General features: G+C 42.3%; 2 protein-coding genes across 8 annotated transcripts; both read right to left on the bottom strand.

Moving 5' to 3' along the window:
* Window positions 1-1,740: 1,740 nt before the first annotated feature.
* Window positions 1,741-7,289, bottom strand: LOC133926884 (cell division protein FtsZ homolog 2-1, chloroplastic-like). Of its 7 annotated transcripts, none has more exons than XM_062373030.1 (9): window positions 7,139-7,289; window positions 6,223-6,462; window positions 5,421-6,111; window positions 5,036-5,335; window positions 4,823-4,913; window positions 4,082-4,206; window positions 2,431-2,523; window positions 2,236-2,301; window positions 1,741-2,153 (listed from the first exon to the last, which is right to left on the bottom strand). In XM_062373030.1, exons 3-9 carry the CDS (start codon window positions 6,021-6,023, stop codon window positions 2,037-2,039), a joined length of 1,395 nt encoding a protein of 464 aa, XP_062229014.1. In that variant the 5' UTR covers window positions 6,024-6,111; window positions 6,223-6,462; window positions 7,139-7,289; the 3' UTR covers window positions 1,741-2,036. The 7 variants fall into 7 exon arrangements, with proteins under 7 accessions (XP_062229014.1, XP_062229017.1, XP_062229016.1 ...); XM_062373033.1 differs by having other exon boundaries at window positions 6,307-6,462; XM_062373032.1 differs by having other exon boundaries at window positions 7,143-7,289.
* Window positions 7,290-10,631: 3,342 nt separating this feature from the next.
* LOC133925926 (amino acid permease 1-like) lies at window positions 10,632-15,320 on the bottom strand. Its single transcript, XM_062371666.1, has 4 exons — window positions 15,227-15,320; window positions 12,037-12,270; window positions 11,847-11,940; window positions 10,632-11,752 (listed from the first exon to the last, which is right to left on the bottom strand). Exons 1-4 carry the CDS (start codon window positions 15,318-15,320, stop codon window positions 10,771-10,773), a joined length of 1,404 nt encoding a protein of 467 aa, XP_062227650.1. The 3' UTR covers window positions 10,632-10,770.
* Between the last annotated feature and the right edge of the window lie 4,262 nt (window positions 15,321-19,582).

Here is a 19,582-nt window from a genome sequence, read left to right as displayed (position 1 = left end):
AGCGGAGGATTGGGTTGGGTTGGGCCATGGTCACTCATGGGTGGGCAGAAGCCACGTTAATCGAGAAGCGATAGTGCTGGCGAGCAGTTACTTGCACTGACCGCGGTCAGAAGTATGATCAGCACGCACTTGCCCAGTCGTAAAACCTAACTAGCTACTAGCTACTACGTAGTACTTACTTTAGTAGTTAGGTTGTGACTCGAGGTTTGGACAAATAAGTTTTTTTGGACTAAGATCAACATGTGCCAATCCAAGAGATAGTTTGAGAACTTCAAAGCGTCTGGATGTAATTTTTCGTATGTTGAGCACCTGTAGTTTTTCTCTTTTGTCTGTCTGTGTTGCTATATGTTAAACTGGTTTCCCCAGTCGATACTGTCGGATGTATTCTGTGTCAGTTTTCAATAAAAACGGAGCTGTTATCTTTTGTCTAAATAAAAAAAAAAGAGAGATAGTTTGAAAATTCAGTTATCTTTTAGACAGAAAGTTTGATTTGTGGATAGTTTCAAAATTCAGATATCTGTTGCACAGAAAGTTTGGTTTGTGATCCGTTCGAACTATGGTGATAAAATGTTGAGTTCATTTTGACTCTACGACCGTAGCGACCATTTTTTCTCCCAGGGTCTTTGAGATGTCCCCGTATTATAGCATCACGGCCCACAAAGCTTCAAGGCCCAATCGCTGATGCCATTCTCGGGTGATGCTGATGCTGATGCTCTCCCTTGTCGTCCTCTCCCTATTGTCCGTTTCCTGAACCCGTTTGCCGAACCAGCCAAACAAGGCAACGCAAATCAAGAAAATGCAGTCTTCAAATTGACTGGTCAGGTATCAGATTGCATTTGATACAGGGTTAAATTAATGATAATAAGGCGTAGAAACGTGTTATAAGGACATGTTTAGCAAAACTCCAGCTCTAAAAATTCCTAAAGCTACATATTACTATCTACAGAAATTTATAAAGCTAAACCTATATATACACTGAGGGCATTTAGTTAAGCTATCTTATTCCTATTTTAGATTAAAAATATAGACATAAACCACTTTATTTTAGTATAAAATCTCAAAACCTGATATGGCGCTGGAAGTTAAAACTCTACCAAACAAAGCTAAGTTAGTGGATTCGGCTGCCTTAAGATTAATTTTGATGACCTTACCAAGATGGAAGGTTGGGGATTGATTTGTCCCCTAACTTGGGGATTGGGAGGATTGTTCTGGAGTCATATTCGTGTAATCTGATGAATGCTTTAAAGAGCAACGCTCTTGATTTTGCAAGTGTAGGTATCCTGGTTAGAGAAAATAAAAGTCTCTGATGAAGTTCAGTTATCTTTCTGTTTGAGAATATAATAGAGTTGCACATGTGGTATCTGAACATGGTGCTGGATTAGGACATTGGAATTCTGTATAAAGTTATTTGGCCAGAGATTTATCTATGCCACTTCGTTAATGAAATGGCATGTTCTTACAAACAAGAAAAAAATGTGGCTTAGGGGGTGTTTAGATGAATGGTATTCCACTGAAATGCACAAATGTTGTTCAAATTGGTATTGAATCCTAAACTTTCCAAACACGGTACCAATCCAAGCTGCCAAACCATTCTGCTGGGTTGGGTAAAGTTTAACCTTACGCCATCCTAACGCATGATTGAAGTCGCTAACCCAACAGGCCACACAACTGATCTCTCCAAGTTGCAGTTTATTTTCCTTACTGCTGACCCACCTGATCAAACCAAACCGCTAACAACAGTTAACAAGCCAAACAGGTATCTTCAGCAAACGTGCTGACAAGGTCACAGGGCTAACCAACAGCAAGTCGGAAAGGAAACCACATTCTCTATAGGCTATAGCACTAGCAAGCTCAGAGCAGCTACACATTATTGACAGTAACATTTGAAAAAAATATTGCACAGAAAGGAGCAAACAAAACTAGAAAGAAAAAACACTAGAGACAACACCTAGCCTAAAAGGCTTGGTGCCTTACAGGAGCCATCTGATTCTGACCTAAGAGAGGTATCATACAGGAGCAGGGAGGAGCCTGGACAGTCAAACTCGTGGGAAGCGAGAAGGTCCTCTTCTTCGAAGGAACTCAGGGATCTCCACCATGTTTCCTTCTGCGGAGGACGGGCGTCGGCCATTGTCAACTTGCATTTGTTGGCCACCCTTTAGTTGCAAGCAAATGCGAGACTGGGTCAGAAATTCCTCACAGAACTTTGGCAAGCACTACTTATTTGACAAGAATTACCTTTGAGGCGCGACCTTCAGGTTCATCCTGCCGTTTGAAGCCAGTAGCAATCAAGGTTATGCTCACCTGCATAACAGAAACTATGTGAATAAGCATGTTTAAGTAAAATCCAAATAATGAAGTAAATCACATCTCTATTGCCAAATTTGCAACAAACTTATGAAGTAGTTCTATATACATTGGATTACGACTTACTTGACCACTGAGTAATGGATCTATAACAGCACCAAATATCAGATTAGCATTTGGATCAACAAGGTCGTAGATTATTTCAGCAGCAGCATTTACCTGAAATAATCAAATAGTTAAAAAGGTAAGTGCTTAACCTGGACGATTGAACAAAACGGTGCCTAAATAAGCTGGTCTTGGAAGTCTTCTACCATTTTTTGAAACAAGTTAGTAGCATCAGGACAACAAGAACATGTGAAGTTAAATGCAAGGCCTGTAATAGTGCTACGATTGTTTTCAAGAGAATCACAGCTCTTGTTAGTAAGTTCATCAAGACAACGAAGCATGGAGATAAGCTCCGCCATCACATCTAAACAAAGTAAGAATTGAATCGGTTCCAGGAGCTTGATATGTGTAATTTTATGAAAAAGAAAGGTCTGTTGGCAATATACCATTGAAAAGATGGAACATGTTGAGTGTTGAATCTGCCTCATGTCAACATGTATATGGTCACTGCTTGTGGCATCAAAATTTCCAAGCACGTATTGCAAGTTGTTTTCTTTTTTGGAAACAAATGCCAAATCCATGGCATTGAGCCTTTATACACTAACATTTATAAGTTTGAAAGAGTACATGTCAGGGTCTTGGGGGCATCATGCAGCAAACTGGCCTCACTATTCTCATAATCTCATGAAAAATATCCCTCAACCCTGTAGGATTTGTTTCAACACCTTTTGGATTACAAGATAGGTCTTTTTTTAGGGCAATTACAAGATAGGTCTTTTTTTAGGGAAATAGAAGATAGATCTTAAAGTCATATTCATAGGGTTTGACACTTTGCTGCGTTAACTTGCTCTTACTCACCTAGTGGATATAAGTTAAAAATGACTTGAATTTCATAAACCTATTGTTAGAGGCATATGGAACTGTCTTGGTAAAACAAGGCGATGCACATTTTTAACATGGCTAAGGCAGAATATTTATGGCGTAAAAATCTAACATATAGGTAAAATATTTATGGCGTAAAAATCTAACATATGTAGTTCTTTTTATCATGTCACATACAACCTTACAAAAAGTCAACCCAAGTGGTGAAATTCAAGTAGAACACAGTTCAAATCTAAGACACTGAACCCCTCGAGTATGCATAGTATTGTACACTGTGGAAACAGTGTTTCAGTCTGTCCTCTGGGATATCTCAAAATAGATCAACAGGAGCCTGAAAGATGCACCCACAAATAAAACAAAGCATTTAAAGTATGGACCACAGTGGATTTCTAGCTGATCAGCCAGAAGAACCTGTTGTCTGCATGCTATGAAACCATTCTAACACCCACTTTCATTATTGTTGTTAAGTTTGCATACAAACAAAAATACCTGTCCTCTCCTAGTGGCAACTTATCTGATTAAATTTATATTTGCTTCTCTTCTGTAGGCTATCCTCCTAGCTTGTACAGCTTTGTTTGTTTCTAGTTTGAGTAGTTGTTGCTACTCTCCTTTTTGTTCTTTCTTTTTTCTTATATATAATATATACCACAGTAGTGGTTTCCCCTACTATATTTCCCTAAAAAAAGATGTATGACAGCCATACGATACAGCTGCAGAGAACAGCAACATATAAAACTAAGGTCAGAAAATAATCCAAGCTGTGAGCCAAAAAAAAAAAGATGGACCAAACCTCAAACAAAGTCAGGTCAGTTCCCCCAGTGATATTCCACACGATGCCTGTAGCTCTTTCAATTCCAATATCTAGCAGAGGCGACTGAATGGCATTAAGAGCGGCATCTCTTGCTCTTGACTTTCCTGAAAATTTAGAGTAAGGTGATAAATAAGCAGACAAGTAAAACCCAGTTTAGCACGGCATATATCATAAATAGATTGGCTTCCGTATATATATCAAATAAAACTTAACTCATCGCTATCTACATGGCATCATAAATAGATTGGCTTCCGTACATATATCAAATAAGTTCCGGTTATTAGTTTAGCATTCCATTTTATTCTATTAATGTTTGACAATAAAGGGGTCAAGCATACGCAGGCAATTAATTTTCTATGTTCGCTTATAGTAACAGTGGAAGGAGGCTGTCAGTTCTATTTAGCTGATGCCACAAGGAGGAACATAACAATTCCGAAGCTGTACCAAACCAACAGATTCATGTTATGATAGCATGTACAAGCTCTACTATGTTAGCACACAGTTCATCTCATCATCACACTAATATGAAGCAGTCTTTTCTTTCTCTAGCAGTGTTTTCTCCTAACTTTGTGATTTAACCAATTTGGCCAATGGACAGGGTGCAAAAAAAACGCGAACTCAACTTGCAGAAAGAATGGAGTTGGATCATACACTACTATCCGTCAATTACAAGCCAAGAAATGTATTTTTATAGAAGAAAAATTACTCCAAATGCAATACCTGTAGCAGTCCCTATACCCATCAAAGATGACCCTGCATTTTGCATGATAGCACGCACATCAGCAAAATCAACATTAACCAATCCAGGAACCTGAAAAGGAGAAGCAGCAGTTAAATTCTGTAAAAAGATATCATTGCAATGCTCAACTTTACTCATCTGACTTTCAGTCATAATTTCTGACATGGTGGTTTTAAATTGCAGGCTCACATTACCATAATAATATCAGAGATGCCACGAATGCCTTGTTGAAGAATATCATCAGCCAAGTTAAATGCTTCTGTTACAGGAGTATTTGGAGAAACAGCAGACAACAGCTTGTCATTTGGGATGACAATGAGGGTATCCACACTAGTTCTCAAGGCTGCTATTCCTTCCTGAGCCTGAACGGCCCGCCTCCTCCCCTCAAACGAGAAAGGTGTTGTGACGATACCAACAGTCAGTATACCCATGGACCTGGAAATTCCAGCAATTACAGGAGCGCCTCCAGTTCCAGTTCCTCCACCCATTCCAGCCTGCATTTAGAGCATCAAAAGAGCATTATCAAACCTCAGTGCATAATAATCTCACATGTTAAGTCATCTATGGGGCGGCAATTACCGTCACAAAAACCATGTCAGCACCATAAAGTGCTTCCTGTATGGACTCACTGCTCTCCTTTGCCGCATTCATCCCAATATTAGGGTTTCCCCCAGTACCCAAGCCTCTAGTCAGCTCCTGCCCAATCTGCAACCTATTGTGGGGAAGCACAGGGGACATTCTTATCGCCTGCACATCAGTGTTCACAATCCAAAACTCAACACCATTCATGGAGCTCTCAATCATCCTATTGACTGCATTTGAACCCCCGCCACCGACTCCAACGACCTTGATCTTGGCCTCGTTATAATCGTTCCGGTCCAGCAGCACCCCAAGCCCTTCTAACGGAATTCCATCAGAAGAGCCTTTCGTTGGGTCAACAACCTCAACATTCTTCTCACTACGTAGCAGAGACACCTCCGGATGGAGGTCAAGGAACGAGTCTTTCTTCTGAAAAGAGTTAGCACTGCGGGGGCTTGCACAGCACCGGAAGTGACAGTGACCCAAAGCTCGAATACTTCTGACAAATGCCCTACCAGATGTAGCCTTGCAGCTCCCAGCTTCGTTTCCCCAACTAGAAGATGGTGGACTGAGCTGCGTGAAGCATGGCAACTGTGTAGCCATCTCAACAAGCTAAAGTTGCCAGGCAATCAATGCACTTCTCCTGACAGTACCCAATTGCCTTAAAAATCGTTTTCTCGGCTGCTCGTATCTACAATACATTGGGACAAAAGAATCAGACAAATACAAGACCTAAAAGAAGGGGACCACGAAATGTATGCCATCAATCTACACATCAAATCTTGCAAGCTAGGAGATTTACCAAACAATACCAAAGCAATGTGAGCTCATCTTCCCAACAACGAGCACATCAGGGGCTCTATGAAGGATTGCACATGAGACTCACCCAGTGGCATAAGCAGGACTGAAATGAAGCAAGCAAGGCCGACCGCTCAAGTGCATTTAAAATTCAAAAAATCTCCCTGTCCTAATAATCTCGCATTCCATCCTAAATTCTTCACTGATATCAAATGAACAATCAGGGCAAGTGAATCACAGAGTCCTGCAGCATAATTGGCATTTTGTAAGGCAGTTTTAGTCAATTACTGTCAATAATTCCTAAAACAATTTCAGAACTTACAGATTATGACACAAATCAATTACTATATCAAGGATAGATTTATGTTTGACCCTTACACATACTACCCCCACAAGAAACCTTCCCATAGTGCTATTTGTGATGTTGCGCAAATGCAAGGCATGATGTCACATTTAGCCCACACAAAGCACGCATCACAGCGTCACAGGAGAATCCGAAATGGAGAAGAATAACGGGCAAGCAGCACTCACTCCCCTCGGAGCTCACCGACACCACTCAGTTGCACGCTGGTCCACCGAGCTGGCCTCGCGCCCCTGCTGTGCCCACAGGCTCCCCGCCTAGCCGCCACTATCTAGGTTTACAGAGCACGCGCGAGTAGAGACCGAACTGTTGATCCAGTCGCATAGGCTCGGCTGGCAAGTCACGCATGGCGCTGCCGACAGCGGGTAGACGGGGTGGTAGCTCCCCTATCCCCCCAATGCCCGGGAACCCGCAGTAGGGGATCCCAGGGGGCGCAGAGTGTGGAGCCGATGCTCCAATCCCGCCCCTGCAACCGCGGTAGATCCGGCCCTGGGCTCATCTGATCCCCATTACAACAAATGCAGCGGAGAGCAGAAACGTGGGCGGAGATGAATCGTACTCACGACAAGCGATTCCAGCGGGAAATCCGGCACACCCGCCTCGCAGCAGAGCAGGATTTTGCGGAGAAATTGAGCCTTATAGCCAAAAGGGGAGCCGCGGAGGAGGGGAGGGGTTTTGGGCTTTGTTCGGAGGCGAGGTGGTGGAGTGGAATCTGGTTGTTGGAGGGGGCTGGCAGCTTCCCACAGGTTTACAAATTCGTTGATGATTGAAAATCGGGATTTGGCGATTTTTTGAAATTCGCAAATATCGTGGAAACTGTTTAAAATTTAGTGAGAATTTGATCAAATTTACTTGGTTAAATTTGTAAATCGGAGATAAAAATCTGACCGAACCGACATTCGGTAACCTCTCGAATTTAACCGAAAACTGATCGTATTTCTCGTATTTCGTTTGTGATCGAAACCGCTCGATTTTCTATAACAACCGCTTGGTTTTATCGAAAATCGCTCAGTTTTCTCAAATTTCAGTGAAATTCAAGAAAAAAATAAAAAATAGTTCAATATTGTAAAGTCGATAACTAATTCATCTGATCTTCAAATCAAGTAAAATAAATTATTTTCCTTGTGACATGATCTACATGATTAAAGTATTTATACTCATAAAAAAGTTATATATTTTCTATGAGAAAACATATTTGCTAAATATAGTTAAATATATAGTTAATTCTTTGTTAATCCAAAAATCATAAAATCAATTTTGTTAATCTTCTTACATGATCATATGTCTTTTAAAAATACATTAACTCATAAAATAGTTATTGTAAAATGCATTATTGTGTAAATATGTTGCAACTAGATTAATTCATAACTCACCCATCATACCTCCAAAATTAGTTAAACCACTTTTATTAGTTTACTTATACTATTCTTTATGTAGAAAAAATAATGGTAGACATGAAAAAGTTAATTACAATATTGTTTCTTAACATGTTCACTTTATGCTTGTAAATTTTATAAAAATTATAGAGAAATTAATAAAACTCTAAATAAAGTAAAACTAATTTTAAAGATCCTCTTAAGATACGTCATATAAAAAAATGTATTTACATGTTAAATTTTTCCTTAACGTGATGGACCAAATCATCCTATTCATACGGCTCACTTTACATTTTTCTTTTTTCTTTTCCCAAACTTCCTCAATATGAAATATGATGCAAACCGTATTATTTTTTATGTTTTTCACATAAGGTCTTAGAATTACCTCTAGTGTTTTTAGATTTTTTTATTTACTTATTTATTTTTACTTTTTTGAATTTTTGAATTCAAATTCGAGAACCGGTTCAAATTGAAAATTACAGTGTGGACTGAATTAACCGGTTTTCGTGAAAATCGAACAGTTTTCAACGGTTTTGTGAACCTTGGCTTCCCATGAAGCCACTTCCGCTCTCGGTTTCACTCACAGCCACTGTCATTTTTTTTTGTCAGAGTTATAGAGTTGAAAGGGGATGTATTGGGGTTTTTTTTTTGGTTGAAATACAATACTCATCCACTTTTACAGCATTTTATGAAGTTAACTTTTAGTAGAAATATCACAATAGATACGCTCTTAACATTACTAACCAGTTTATAATCTAAATATGTGTATGTCATGATAGTTGGCTTATATTTGTGGGATGGACAGAGTAATATCAAAAAGAACCATACGTATGAACCCAAACCATACGTATTATTTTTGTGATTTTTGCAAATGTCGTCTAACAAATGGATGATTTTTTTTTTTGCAAAAGAAGTCCAATATTCAAGCTATAAGGCCTTGTCTCCCGTTGGTTGGTTGGGCCTAATTTTGTAATATATTAATAAAAAAATTCAAACAGAGATCTAATTTTGTAATATATTAATAAAAAGGAAATATATTTCAAACAAATCGGAGCACGACACCTCATACTATGTGTGTACATGGGCCAGGTTCAGCAGATTTAGGTGAGGCACATACCATAGACAGTGGGCCGGTGGGATATGTAAAGCGGTACTCGCACTAGAGAATTTTTTTATTTTTTTAACATTTACAAATATATATATTTATTTAAAAATATTGCACATCTAAACTATCGTCGTTCGTGAGATCTTATTGTCGCTAATCTAACAAACGGCACTTAAACGTGATAGACCAGCATGACGGCCCTATGACATAACGCAGAAGATATCGTCCATTTAATGGACGACACCTTATTGACGCCCCATCAAAAGGTGACACCCTGGTACTCGCATTTCACACTAGGGGACCCCAGCGAGAGCTTTTGTTGCAGGCCCAGGACTCAAGGAAATCTTGCATTCGGGAAAAAAAATTTCCTTATGTATGTTGACATCCAATCGTAGGTCACAAGGCGACATATGTGTACGGCCCAACCTATATTTGATGACAAGATGCGGATGTGTACGACCGTGTATGTGTAGGAAGAGGTGTCGTCCGTTCCTTTTTTAGTAGGCACCAGCAGAGCGCAGACGCTCTTGTCGTCATTCCAACAAGCGACATTAAATATGTTGCTCGTTGGTGGGGCGACATGTTGACATGGATATCACGTGGGTTAAGTTATTTAATTTTTGACCGTTACGCTGTTAGATGAGCGTTGTTGCTCTTTCAACTAGCGTCCGTAGCCTAAATATACAATATTTTAAAAAATAAAAATATAAAAATAAAAAATTCTAGCGTTAGAGCCAGAGAAGTAGGCAAGAACTAGGCACCAGGTAGGTGCGGCCCGTGGACAACGAAAGCGCAAAGCTCCAAAATCGGTTTGGTGGTTGCCCGGAATTGCAAAGCTCCAAAACCACATGGTCCAGGTCACTCACCAAACGGTGTGGTCCCTGTCAGCCGCTGCCATTCTGAAAAATAAAGAGCCCAGCAACCGATTAACCTTCAAGACCTAGTTTTTAGGGTTTGGGATTGAATTGCCCAAAGCAATTTTTGTTTTAAACAAAATCATCAAAAGTAAACTTTTACTGTTAATTTATCTTATAATATATTATCAATCGCTATAAAATCAATCTTATATATAAATCTGTTGAAACAATTTTTTATACCAAATATGCATATAATTTAACTAATTGTTGGTTAAAACTTATAAAGTTTGATTTTTAAAAAAACAAATACGTTTTACACTTTTGAACGAGGACAATAATAGATTTGTTTTTCACTTTCTTTTTGTCAAAGACAATAGATACATCACGGCATAACCAAATGACCAACAGAGGGTAAACATCCAAGCCAATTTGTGTTCTCAATTGTCGTGACCCAGAAAAGCAGTCACCAAACATATGTATCGGTTATGCGCCTAGCAAAGACGTAAATCAAAAGCGATTTGCACAGCTCCACCCTATCAAACGGCAATCGAAGAACAATCCATTGAACTCATACCTCCAGTTAACACTGTTGCTTCAAACCACCACATACATAATCTGTTGAACAAGTACTAGTGTCACTTCATAAATCAAGCCGCATAATCAAATTCGTCGCAAATTCAGTTTCTTCGGTGGCCAAAAGAGAATTAACTTGTTTCCAGGCCACTGACAACCCTGGACAGAACGCATCGATCACCACTAAAAAAGAGAGACGAGGATGCTGTATCACACGGCCGAATCATGGGCGCCCGTGCACGGAGCGCAGCGCAGCACAAGCTCGCGCGGTCGGCCTCGATCACGTCCTCGTCTTGAACGGAACGTAGGTCTTGAGGGAGTCGAGCACGCCCTGCACGGAGGCGGCGCAAGCGGCGACGGTGACGAGGAAGCACACGAAGCTGAGGCTCTGCAGCGCCGCCCACTTGGTGCTGAATCGCGGGACCTGCCGCTGCCGGATGTACATCTCCACGGGGAAGTACACCGTGAGAGGCCAGAAGGCGATGCTGCCCAGGATGCCCAGGATGCTGTTGAAGAACGGCATCAGGATCGCCAGCAGGGTGATCACGGCCACGAACGACGTGCGATACACCAGCCGGAACACGTTCACGCCGGCGGCGCCGTACTGGCGCGTGGACCCCGGGTACCGCGCCGCCACGGCGCCCTCCACCGCCGCGAACAGCGGCTGGCAGAACACCTGGAACCCGCCGACGAGGTGCACCACGATGCAGGCGTTGGCGAAGTCGACGAGCCAGTAGGGCTCGTAGAAGCCGAACCCGGTGAGGATGTTCCCCGGCGCGCCGTTCCCGAACGCCGAGTAGCCCAGGCAGCCGCACAGCATGTAGAACGCCGTCGTCGTCGAGATGCCCATCACCGTCGCCCGCCGCATCGTCTTGTTCTCCGCGGGAGGGGAACGCAGCGTGTCCTGTATCTCGATGAGGATGATGGCGTACGAGTAGGCGAAGGCGATGTTGCCGAGGGCCTGGAACGTCATCCATATCTTCTGCGCCGAGTCGACGTCCACCCCGACCTGCGTGCCGGTCATCGTCGTCTTCCCCATGGGACCTGTGATGGTCTGCGCGAGGGAGAGGCCAACGGCGATAGCGGCGTAGGAGAAGGACATGATGGCGGCGATGATGGAGAGCCACCAGAGCTTGTGGAAGTTGTGGAGCTGGCAGAAGATGGCCTGCACCACCCCGAAGCCGATGATGTACGTGCTCGTGTTCTGGCTGCAGTCCGCGTCGTGCCCGTGCCAGTGGAAGCAGTTGGACTTGTTGATGGCCCTGCGTCCAGTTCCAACCCAAGGTCAGCCATGCATGCCCAGCCCAGAGCAAGTTAAATCCATTTGGTCAATCGAAAGGGATCGGCCGGACTCACGCGGCACTGATGGAGGCTGTGATGGTGTAGCCGATGCTGGTGCCGAACATGTTGGCGTACTGGCAGAAGCCGCAGAACCAGACGTACCACCCGCCTGCAGATGCAAACAAGTTCTTGATCACAAACAAGTTCACATATATTAATCTGGGCGTGTGGTGATGATCAGATCTCGCTGTCGAGAGTAACGCACCTAGGTTGGACTTGACGGCCTCGGTGTAGGTGTAGTTGCGCTTGCCGGTGACGGGGTCGCCGACGCGGTAGCAGTCGGCGAGGAGGCCGCAGGTGTACAAGGTGATGGCCGCGAAGAGCACCAGGGTCACCGTCCCGGTCACCCACCCCAGCTGCGCCATCGCCCACGCCAGCGACAGCACGCCGGAACCGATCACCGCCGTGATGATGTGCGCCGTCGCCGTCCATACCGTCCCTGTACCATGCACACAGTAAGTCACAATGTTGTGAAATTCATTCATCCTTTGCCCATTTTAATGCACAAGAGATGGAGACAAATGTTGAACAATCTCAAACAAAGAGTTCACAAGTGGTCCGAATTCGACCATTCTGCTATAAAAAAAAATGACCCAAATCCATTACGACAAAATTTATCAAAGCCTTTTGTTGCATGTTGAATGGATGAGTTTTTTTTTTCTTTCCATTCTTCGGTTTTCTGATGCACAAGGGTTGAGAAAAAAATGTTGAATGTTGGTGGAAGGCACAATTGAGTAACTAGAGAGTTATTGTCCTCAACAGTTCAAACAAAAAATTCACATATGCTGCAAGGTCAACTATCGGTATTTGAACTGTTTCCTCGTAAATTTCTTCACTTACCCTACAAATTCATTATACAATTTTGGTTTTCACTTGTCAATTTCTAGCTGGAGGAAACAGTCTGGTCATTTCTCTAAAGCGGTATTTTATAGATCAACAAGGAATTGTATTAAATTTTAAAAAAACACACACTCATGTGAGAAAACTATCACAAAACCACACTTATTTACACCCTTAGCACACGACTACACATACTTTGAACAAATTTATCAGAAAACTGCACTTTTTACCTACACCGTTACCTGCTAAGATGGGTCCAAAGGTGCTTGCAGATTTGTAACAATGCCGTATAAGAATCTTATACCCTAAAAGAAAAGGAATCTGTCTGTACGTGCACGCGATCAAGATGCGAACAAGACCGTCGTCGCCATCGTCGGGTCGCCGACGCATACATCAAACCGATTCATAACAGAATCACAGTAGACAAATGACAAACGGAACGAAAGAAAACGAAAGCAAGATGGAGCCTTCTCACACCCTTTCCCTTTCGGCGAGTGCCATGCCAAAAGCAGATCAGCAACCACATACACCTCTTCCTACTCACGATAGCATGGCTGCAGGGGGCAGGGACCAGCGTGCGTGAGCCATAGGGCAAGGATCTGCGAGAAAGCTACTGGAAACCATCGCAGAGATCAAAAGGATGCATGCATGGCAGCTACGTACGCTACGACGACAGATAGACGACGATCGTGATAAGTCAACGTGTAGCGCCGCCGCCGCCGCCGCCGCCGCAGGATTTGGCGCGACATCCATTGAAAGCTCGAGAAGCCGGCCATCTTTGCATGCAGCTTCTGCATCCACCGTTCTTTCTTCTCCCTGTCTGATCTACAAAGCCTACTGGTAGCCCGTAGTAGCCTACTGCTTCTTCTTCCTTGGGCCATGGGGTGACTGCTCTTGGAAGTCGTGCCAGTTCCATGGATACTCCTATATGGATAGGTAGGGATCGAAAAGGTGTACGCGCAACTCTGGCATTTAGTGTAGAAATATCTCAATGTAACCAAGATGAATACAGAACCAGCTCTACCTAGCTCCGCCTCTGTCTGAAAGCTGGACTCGATCGAGAGAAGCCACAAGTGTTGGATGTACAGAATGAACTAGCCAAGCAGACAAAGGGAAATCATGCTTCCACTGCTCTCACGGTAAGATGGTAATTCAAAGGGATTCTTCATGATTGGACATGGTAAGCATTACAAAGAAACTTATTGGAAAATAGGATGTTTAGTTAAACAAAAAAATTAAGACCTCCTAAAGAGCATATAGTACCCATAGAAACCTCTCAGAAGGTCACACACCCGGTGAGAGTGGATCTTCTTTTTTCTAAGCTGAAGGATTTTCCTTGCATCAATCTAAAGGTAGAAAACGAGACACTTTTTGCAGTAAGGATTGTACATTTATGTGAAAAGGAATATTCTCGCAGATAAAAGGCGGAAATTTTCAGTTCATACACGAAAATAATAGGAATTAGGAAAGGGCTAGTGTAAGTGGAAACACGAACCACATTTCTAGCTTTTGCTCCTGTTTTTGGTAGCTTCAAATTACCTCAACACGTGATGTGCTGGTTTGTGCTTCACGCATGCAGGGAGCCAGTGAGTCAGGCACCCGATCATTATTTCCTTTCTAACATATTTGATTCAGTAAGATATTACCATTGTCGTTTAAGGAGATTTCAATGCATGAAGATTCTACAAAATATTTTTTAAAACAAAAGATTCTACAAATTAAAATCGTCCTATCAGGAGGGGCTATATCCCAATCGTCTTGTGTTAGGAGACTGCTCGTCCACTTGAGTTCGGAGTCCTAGAACAGATACTACTAATGTTCATTTCATTCTCTAGCGACTGTCAGGACTTGTACCACTTTTTTTTTTAAAAAGAATCATAACATGTTGGCAAATTTAATTAGTCATTTATAAATCCTAGATTCCATAGCAAAAAAGAGAAAAAAAAAGATCCAAGCCACAAGGATCAATGATCCAATAGATAACATTATATTTAGGGATATGTACATCAAACTTCAGAAATTTTATCACTAACATATAAAAAATATTAAGATTTGTTACATGAAAATAATATTAGTAGATTTATAATAAAAGTATTTTCAAATTATTATATTTTTAATAACTTTGTATAATAATACTTAGAAATAACAATGGTCAAATACATGCATGGAAGATGACCGAGATTCTAAAACGATAAGTAAAAAAAGAGATAGTAATTAATTATATAGGACATCAGATACTCAGATGATACTCCTGCATGCTTTAATTCCCTGGGAATTCGAATCGGCTTTCAATTTAGTGCCGTACAAATATCTGCACGCCGCGATTCACAGAACGCGACGGCCGCAGTCCCAAGAAAAAGAATTGAAAAATATCTGCATGTTCGATTACCCTCACGTTTCGCCATCGACGTCCACCGATACTAATCAGGATTCAAAGTTCTTCACATGGACAAGGGAGAGAGAGCGAGAGAGGCGCAAAAGATGAACAGACAAAAGCAGGTATTAATGCATGCATGCCGGCGAGGCGGCCGGTGTCGTGAGCGATGAGTGTTTACCTGTCCTCCTCGCCTTGCCGTCGTCGTCGATGTCGCCGCGGACGCGGGGCAGGGTGGCCTGGCGGGCGTCGATGTCCATTGTTCCGCCGCGCATCTCTCTCTCTCTCTCTCTCTCTCAACGTATGAACTGGTACGCTCGCTCCCTCTCTGCCGTGCTCGCTCGCTCCTCCGATGGCGAATTCGGTGGTGGGTCTGGAGAGGGAATAGGGGAGGGCCAATGAATGCCGTCGCTATATATAGGTCAGGAGGCCGGCTTGCCGTCGAGCGCCACGCTATCGACGGAAATGAGGCAGCGGCGCGGGTCGAGTCGAGACGCGCGTAAAATTTGGGTGTCAATGCGAAACCACAACTTGCTTCGACTTGCATGTATAAACCGATGAAGCAGCAGTAGTCTTGTCAGATTAGGATTCTGATCGATCGGTAAGTCTTAAAAAAATCATTTCAACCATGAGATTGTTTACGGTTAATTAATACAGCAACCAACATAGTAAGATCCATATTAAAAACAATTATATCCATATCGAATATATTTTGTTTTACAAGACCCAACAATTCGAATATATTGTTTAAATAAATCACATTAATTGTTGAGCATGCGCTCACTAATCCGTGAATCAAGTTTTTGGGTGGACACCAACGTTCATCCACCGTTTGGGCGAAAATAACACAAATCTAAATCACGGAGATTAGCTTAGCATTTCTCTTAGTAATCTATAGGGATTAGAAAAGGAATGAAAAATAAACAAGAATACATAAAATTAATTAATTGGGTCATGCGTCCCTTTTTGGGCCTATACGGGCTGACTGTTTGGGTGGAAACCAACGTTCATCCACTTTTGGGACTCTCTTGCATCTATTTACAACTGTATCCTTGCACTACATTTGTTCTATTCATTGTTGCCTGAATATAGGTATAGTATTGGAATCCGATTTGGATATAGGTATTAGGTAAAGACACACGCAAAATATAACTCAGGATCCAACACGGATGTCAGAATCCGTATCGAATTCGAGGTGTTTGATTTGACAAAAAAAAGTAGATAGATGTGTCTAGGTAACACTGGTTCTATTGTTTTTGTTATACTTTCTAGTTGACACATCACTGTGATTTGTCTAGTCTTATAAGAGTGCATCCGTCTTCTAGCTCACCATCACTATGTATTCCTCGATGCCCAGATGTTGCTTGCTATTCCATGCGTAACATCCATTTTCTTGCTCTACAGATTAAGTGACATTCCAAAATTCTGAACCATCCACATCACTAATGGGGGGAGAGAATAGGGCACCATGCTAATGCCAACCAACTTGAAGATGACGCGGGCCTTATTGCCAGTTGGCCAAAGAAAATCCAAGATCCAACTATCTCCACAGGAATAAACGATTACACCGCCAAAAAACACATACAAGTATCCACATCCATACACCATAAACTGTCTTAATGATGAAAAGGAGGAGGTCCGTGGCATCGAAACAATGCCTCCAAGTAGGGATACGACACTATAAAAGATGTCATTTCTAATACAGGAAACAACACCCCACAATAGAACCTTAAAAGTACTACGAAGCCACATCTCAAGACAACGCTTCCAACAAGGGGAGAGACGTCCAAAGGCGTCATCGTCGCCAGATCTGAATAGGGAGTTAGATCAAGGGTTTTCACCTGAGATTGGCATCACACACCCCTCCTTATTCCACCACGGCAGAAGATGAAGCCAACCCACAATCCATGGCCATGGCTAGGCGTAGGCCCTGTCCACATAGCATGCTGCTAGTTTCGGCAAGGAGGCATGGCCTGACAAGTGGCTACGTGCCAAGCCCAAATCTCAGTCGCCACCGTAGCAGACAAACAGATCCATCATAGAGGGGCATAATGTGGCACCGACGCACGCATGAAACGTAGCTAGCGTCACGACCCCCACATGGCGTGGTTTGAGTTGGAGCCCCATGGGCTACTACTGTGACGAGCATCCAGCCGCCACCACCAAGATTGGACGTCATCGAGGCAAGGTGATCACACAAATTGGTCACCCCCATGCCGATCCAACTATCACAACATAGATTGACTGCTACCACATTGTCGCCCGCACCATCACTCCCATAGCCATCATGAACACCACCAGATCTAGATGAGGAGCGAGCAAAAGGAGAAGGAGGGGAAGGAGGATGCAGATGAAAGCCCTTTGGCTCTGCCACTAGCCGCCGCCAGCTAGGGTTGAGCTACGATGGTGGTTGGGTGGGGTGTCATAGTGCCCCTCGCGCCGCCCCTTAGAGGGATGCCGAGAGTTGATAATCGAGCATGAAAACCTATGTATGAGTTAGATATATAGATTGACTTTTGAGTCATGACAACCTAATGGCGTTTCAACAATCTTCATCTTCATTATTGTAAAAGACCACATCTGGTTATGGCGCTCTGTTGTTATACACAATCAACTCGCCTCTGCTTCATGCACTAATCCAGCGGCGATGGCGCAGCCGAGATCTTGGAAGCACGATATTTTTCCACATGACAGTCGAGTCTTAGGGATGCAAGTGAATAGTCAATAGATACTTTGGGTTACCATTTGACGATGAGTAGTATAGAACTACCATATCCAGACACCCTAGAGTTTTCCATCATTCTTAGGGTATATCTTTACCCTTGGAAGGGGATCTTTGGATGCATGTAAACTACCTGCATATGCTCAAGACATTCAGTAAATAGGGAAGTTTATCTCCAAGAGTAAGAAGGAAGGACTTCAGAGGCTGTATGACGACCCCCTATATACGGGGCTAGGGGACCCTGCGGAGGGCAAGTCATTAGAAGTCAACACAACTTCATTGATGCCATTCAAGCCTACGAAAGATCTGCGCTCTCAAACCCTCCGTAACTTAGATCTGTATTAGCTACTCTCCCCGACTACATACAACGAAACCCTCTGACTAGGTTTAGATCCATCTACATTAGCCAAGTATCCCCTATAAACAGTCTCAAAGTATAATACAAGACCAACATGATGTAGGACTATTATTCTGAGGGAGGTCTGAAACTGTATAAGATCATGTGTGTACTGTATGATTCATCTACTCAAAATATCCCTATCCTTCATATAAATTCGTAAGATCGGCGATTCACCAATCGTTGACACCATTCTAATTCATTTAGCCTCTAAATTAAAATAGAAAATGAACAAGCTATTAGGTGGAAGTACATTTTTAGTTTAATTAGTGGATTTGGATTGGGAAAAAAAACTTGCATCCCTAGTCAGAGTGTTGAGGCAGCCATGCTCTGCTTTCTGTTTGCTAGCTGCAGCAGCTGCACGTCCAAATGCTAGCATTTGTTTGTTGATTCCGTTACATTTTATGGTCATCTCTAGCAGATACTTTAAAAATTCATTCTCTATAATACTATTATAGCATCCTCTATTTTTATCATCTTCAGCAGCTACCATATTTCCTACCTTCCATTACTTTCTATCCTTCCTCGAACCTATCGTCATCCTCTAGCTACAGTGATACAGACTCACTTTTGCTTCCGCAAATTTGCCAGTCAGGGCCTCGTGCCTATATCCCTGTGCCGGTAGATACAGACACTATTGGAGAGCTTTACTCTGCTTTTGATCGGTAAAAGGACGAACGTGGTAATCAGCACAGTGATACGGGGCGTTTTGCAGCTCCCGTTGGAGCTGGCCTAACCATGCTTTTGCTTTTCAGTTTGATGCTTATTTAGAGTTATAGTGAGCGTGCACGTGCACGTGGAATTCACGTCTCAATATGATATATTGAACCTACTCTCAATATTATATGATAGTTTCGTAAAGCATTAAGCTGACATTTAATTCAATCGAACTTCTGAGACATGAAAGACATTATTTGTGGTAAAAAATTGACATATTGTATGTATGCATACGTAACATGCAGGACCAATTATTCTATTTATGTTATGATATTTTAGAATTTAGACCCACACATCTAAGATAAACCTGCTATGCAATTTTTGCCTTCCTTTGCTTTCTTCACTGAGAAAGCTTTAGCTCCATTTAGATAGGACTACAAAGAAGATGCCAATTCGAGGCCAGCTCACATGCAAGTAATTTTGGAATATGTTTTCTTATAAAGTTCCATGAATTCAAATTAGGTTCTGTTTGTTCAGATAATTTCATGGCTTTCTTTGATCAAGTTGTTTATTATTTTGGTTTGTGTATTAAAGGCGCTCAGTTTTTTTTTTCCTTAGATACATGTTCCAGGCAGCTGATCATATTAGCTGGTGAATGAGTTGCTTACTCAGACGACTTTATATGTTGCGTTCACCAGCTTCATATGTTGAAACCATGTTAAATCTTACAACCAGTGACAGATTCTCTTGCATTAGACTAC

Source organism: Phragmites australis, chromosome 8, assembly GCF_958298935.1.
Source record: "Phragmites australis chromosome 8, lpPhrAust1.1, whole genome shotgun sequence".
Lineage (NCBI taxonomy): Eukaryota > Viridiplantae > Streptophyta > Magnoliopsida > Poales > Poaceae > Phragmites > Phragmites australis.
Note: the sequence above shows the minus strand (reverse complement) of the source record. Positions and strands in the feature narration are given on the sequence as shown.

Coding starts and splice junctions, on each gene's coding strand:
- LOC133926884 (XM_062373030.1), bottom strand. CDS start 6,023: ATGGCTACACAGTTGCCATGCTTCACGCAGCTCAGTCCACCATCTTCT. Junction 5,336..5,420: donor CTGACATGGTTTTTGTGACG/GTAATTGCCGCC, acceptor CTCTAAATGCAG/GCTGGAATGGGTGGAGGAAC. Junction 2,524..4,081: donor CTGACCTGACTTTGTTTGAG/GTTTGGTCCATC, acceptor TGATTATTTCAG/GTAAATGCTGCTGCTGAAAT.
- LOC133925926 (XM_062371666.1), bottom strand. CDS start 15,320: ATGCGCGGCGGAACAATGGACATCGACGCCCGCCAGGCCACCCTGCCC. Junction 11,941..12,036: donor GGCCGTCAAGTCCAACCTAG/GTGCGTTACTCT, acceptor TTGCATCTGCAG/GCGGGTGGTACGTCTGGTTC. Junction 11,753..11,846: donor ACAGCCTCCATCAGTGCCGC/GTGAGTCCGGCC, acceptor AACTGGACGCAG/GGCCATCAACAAGTCCAACT.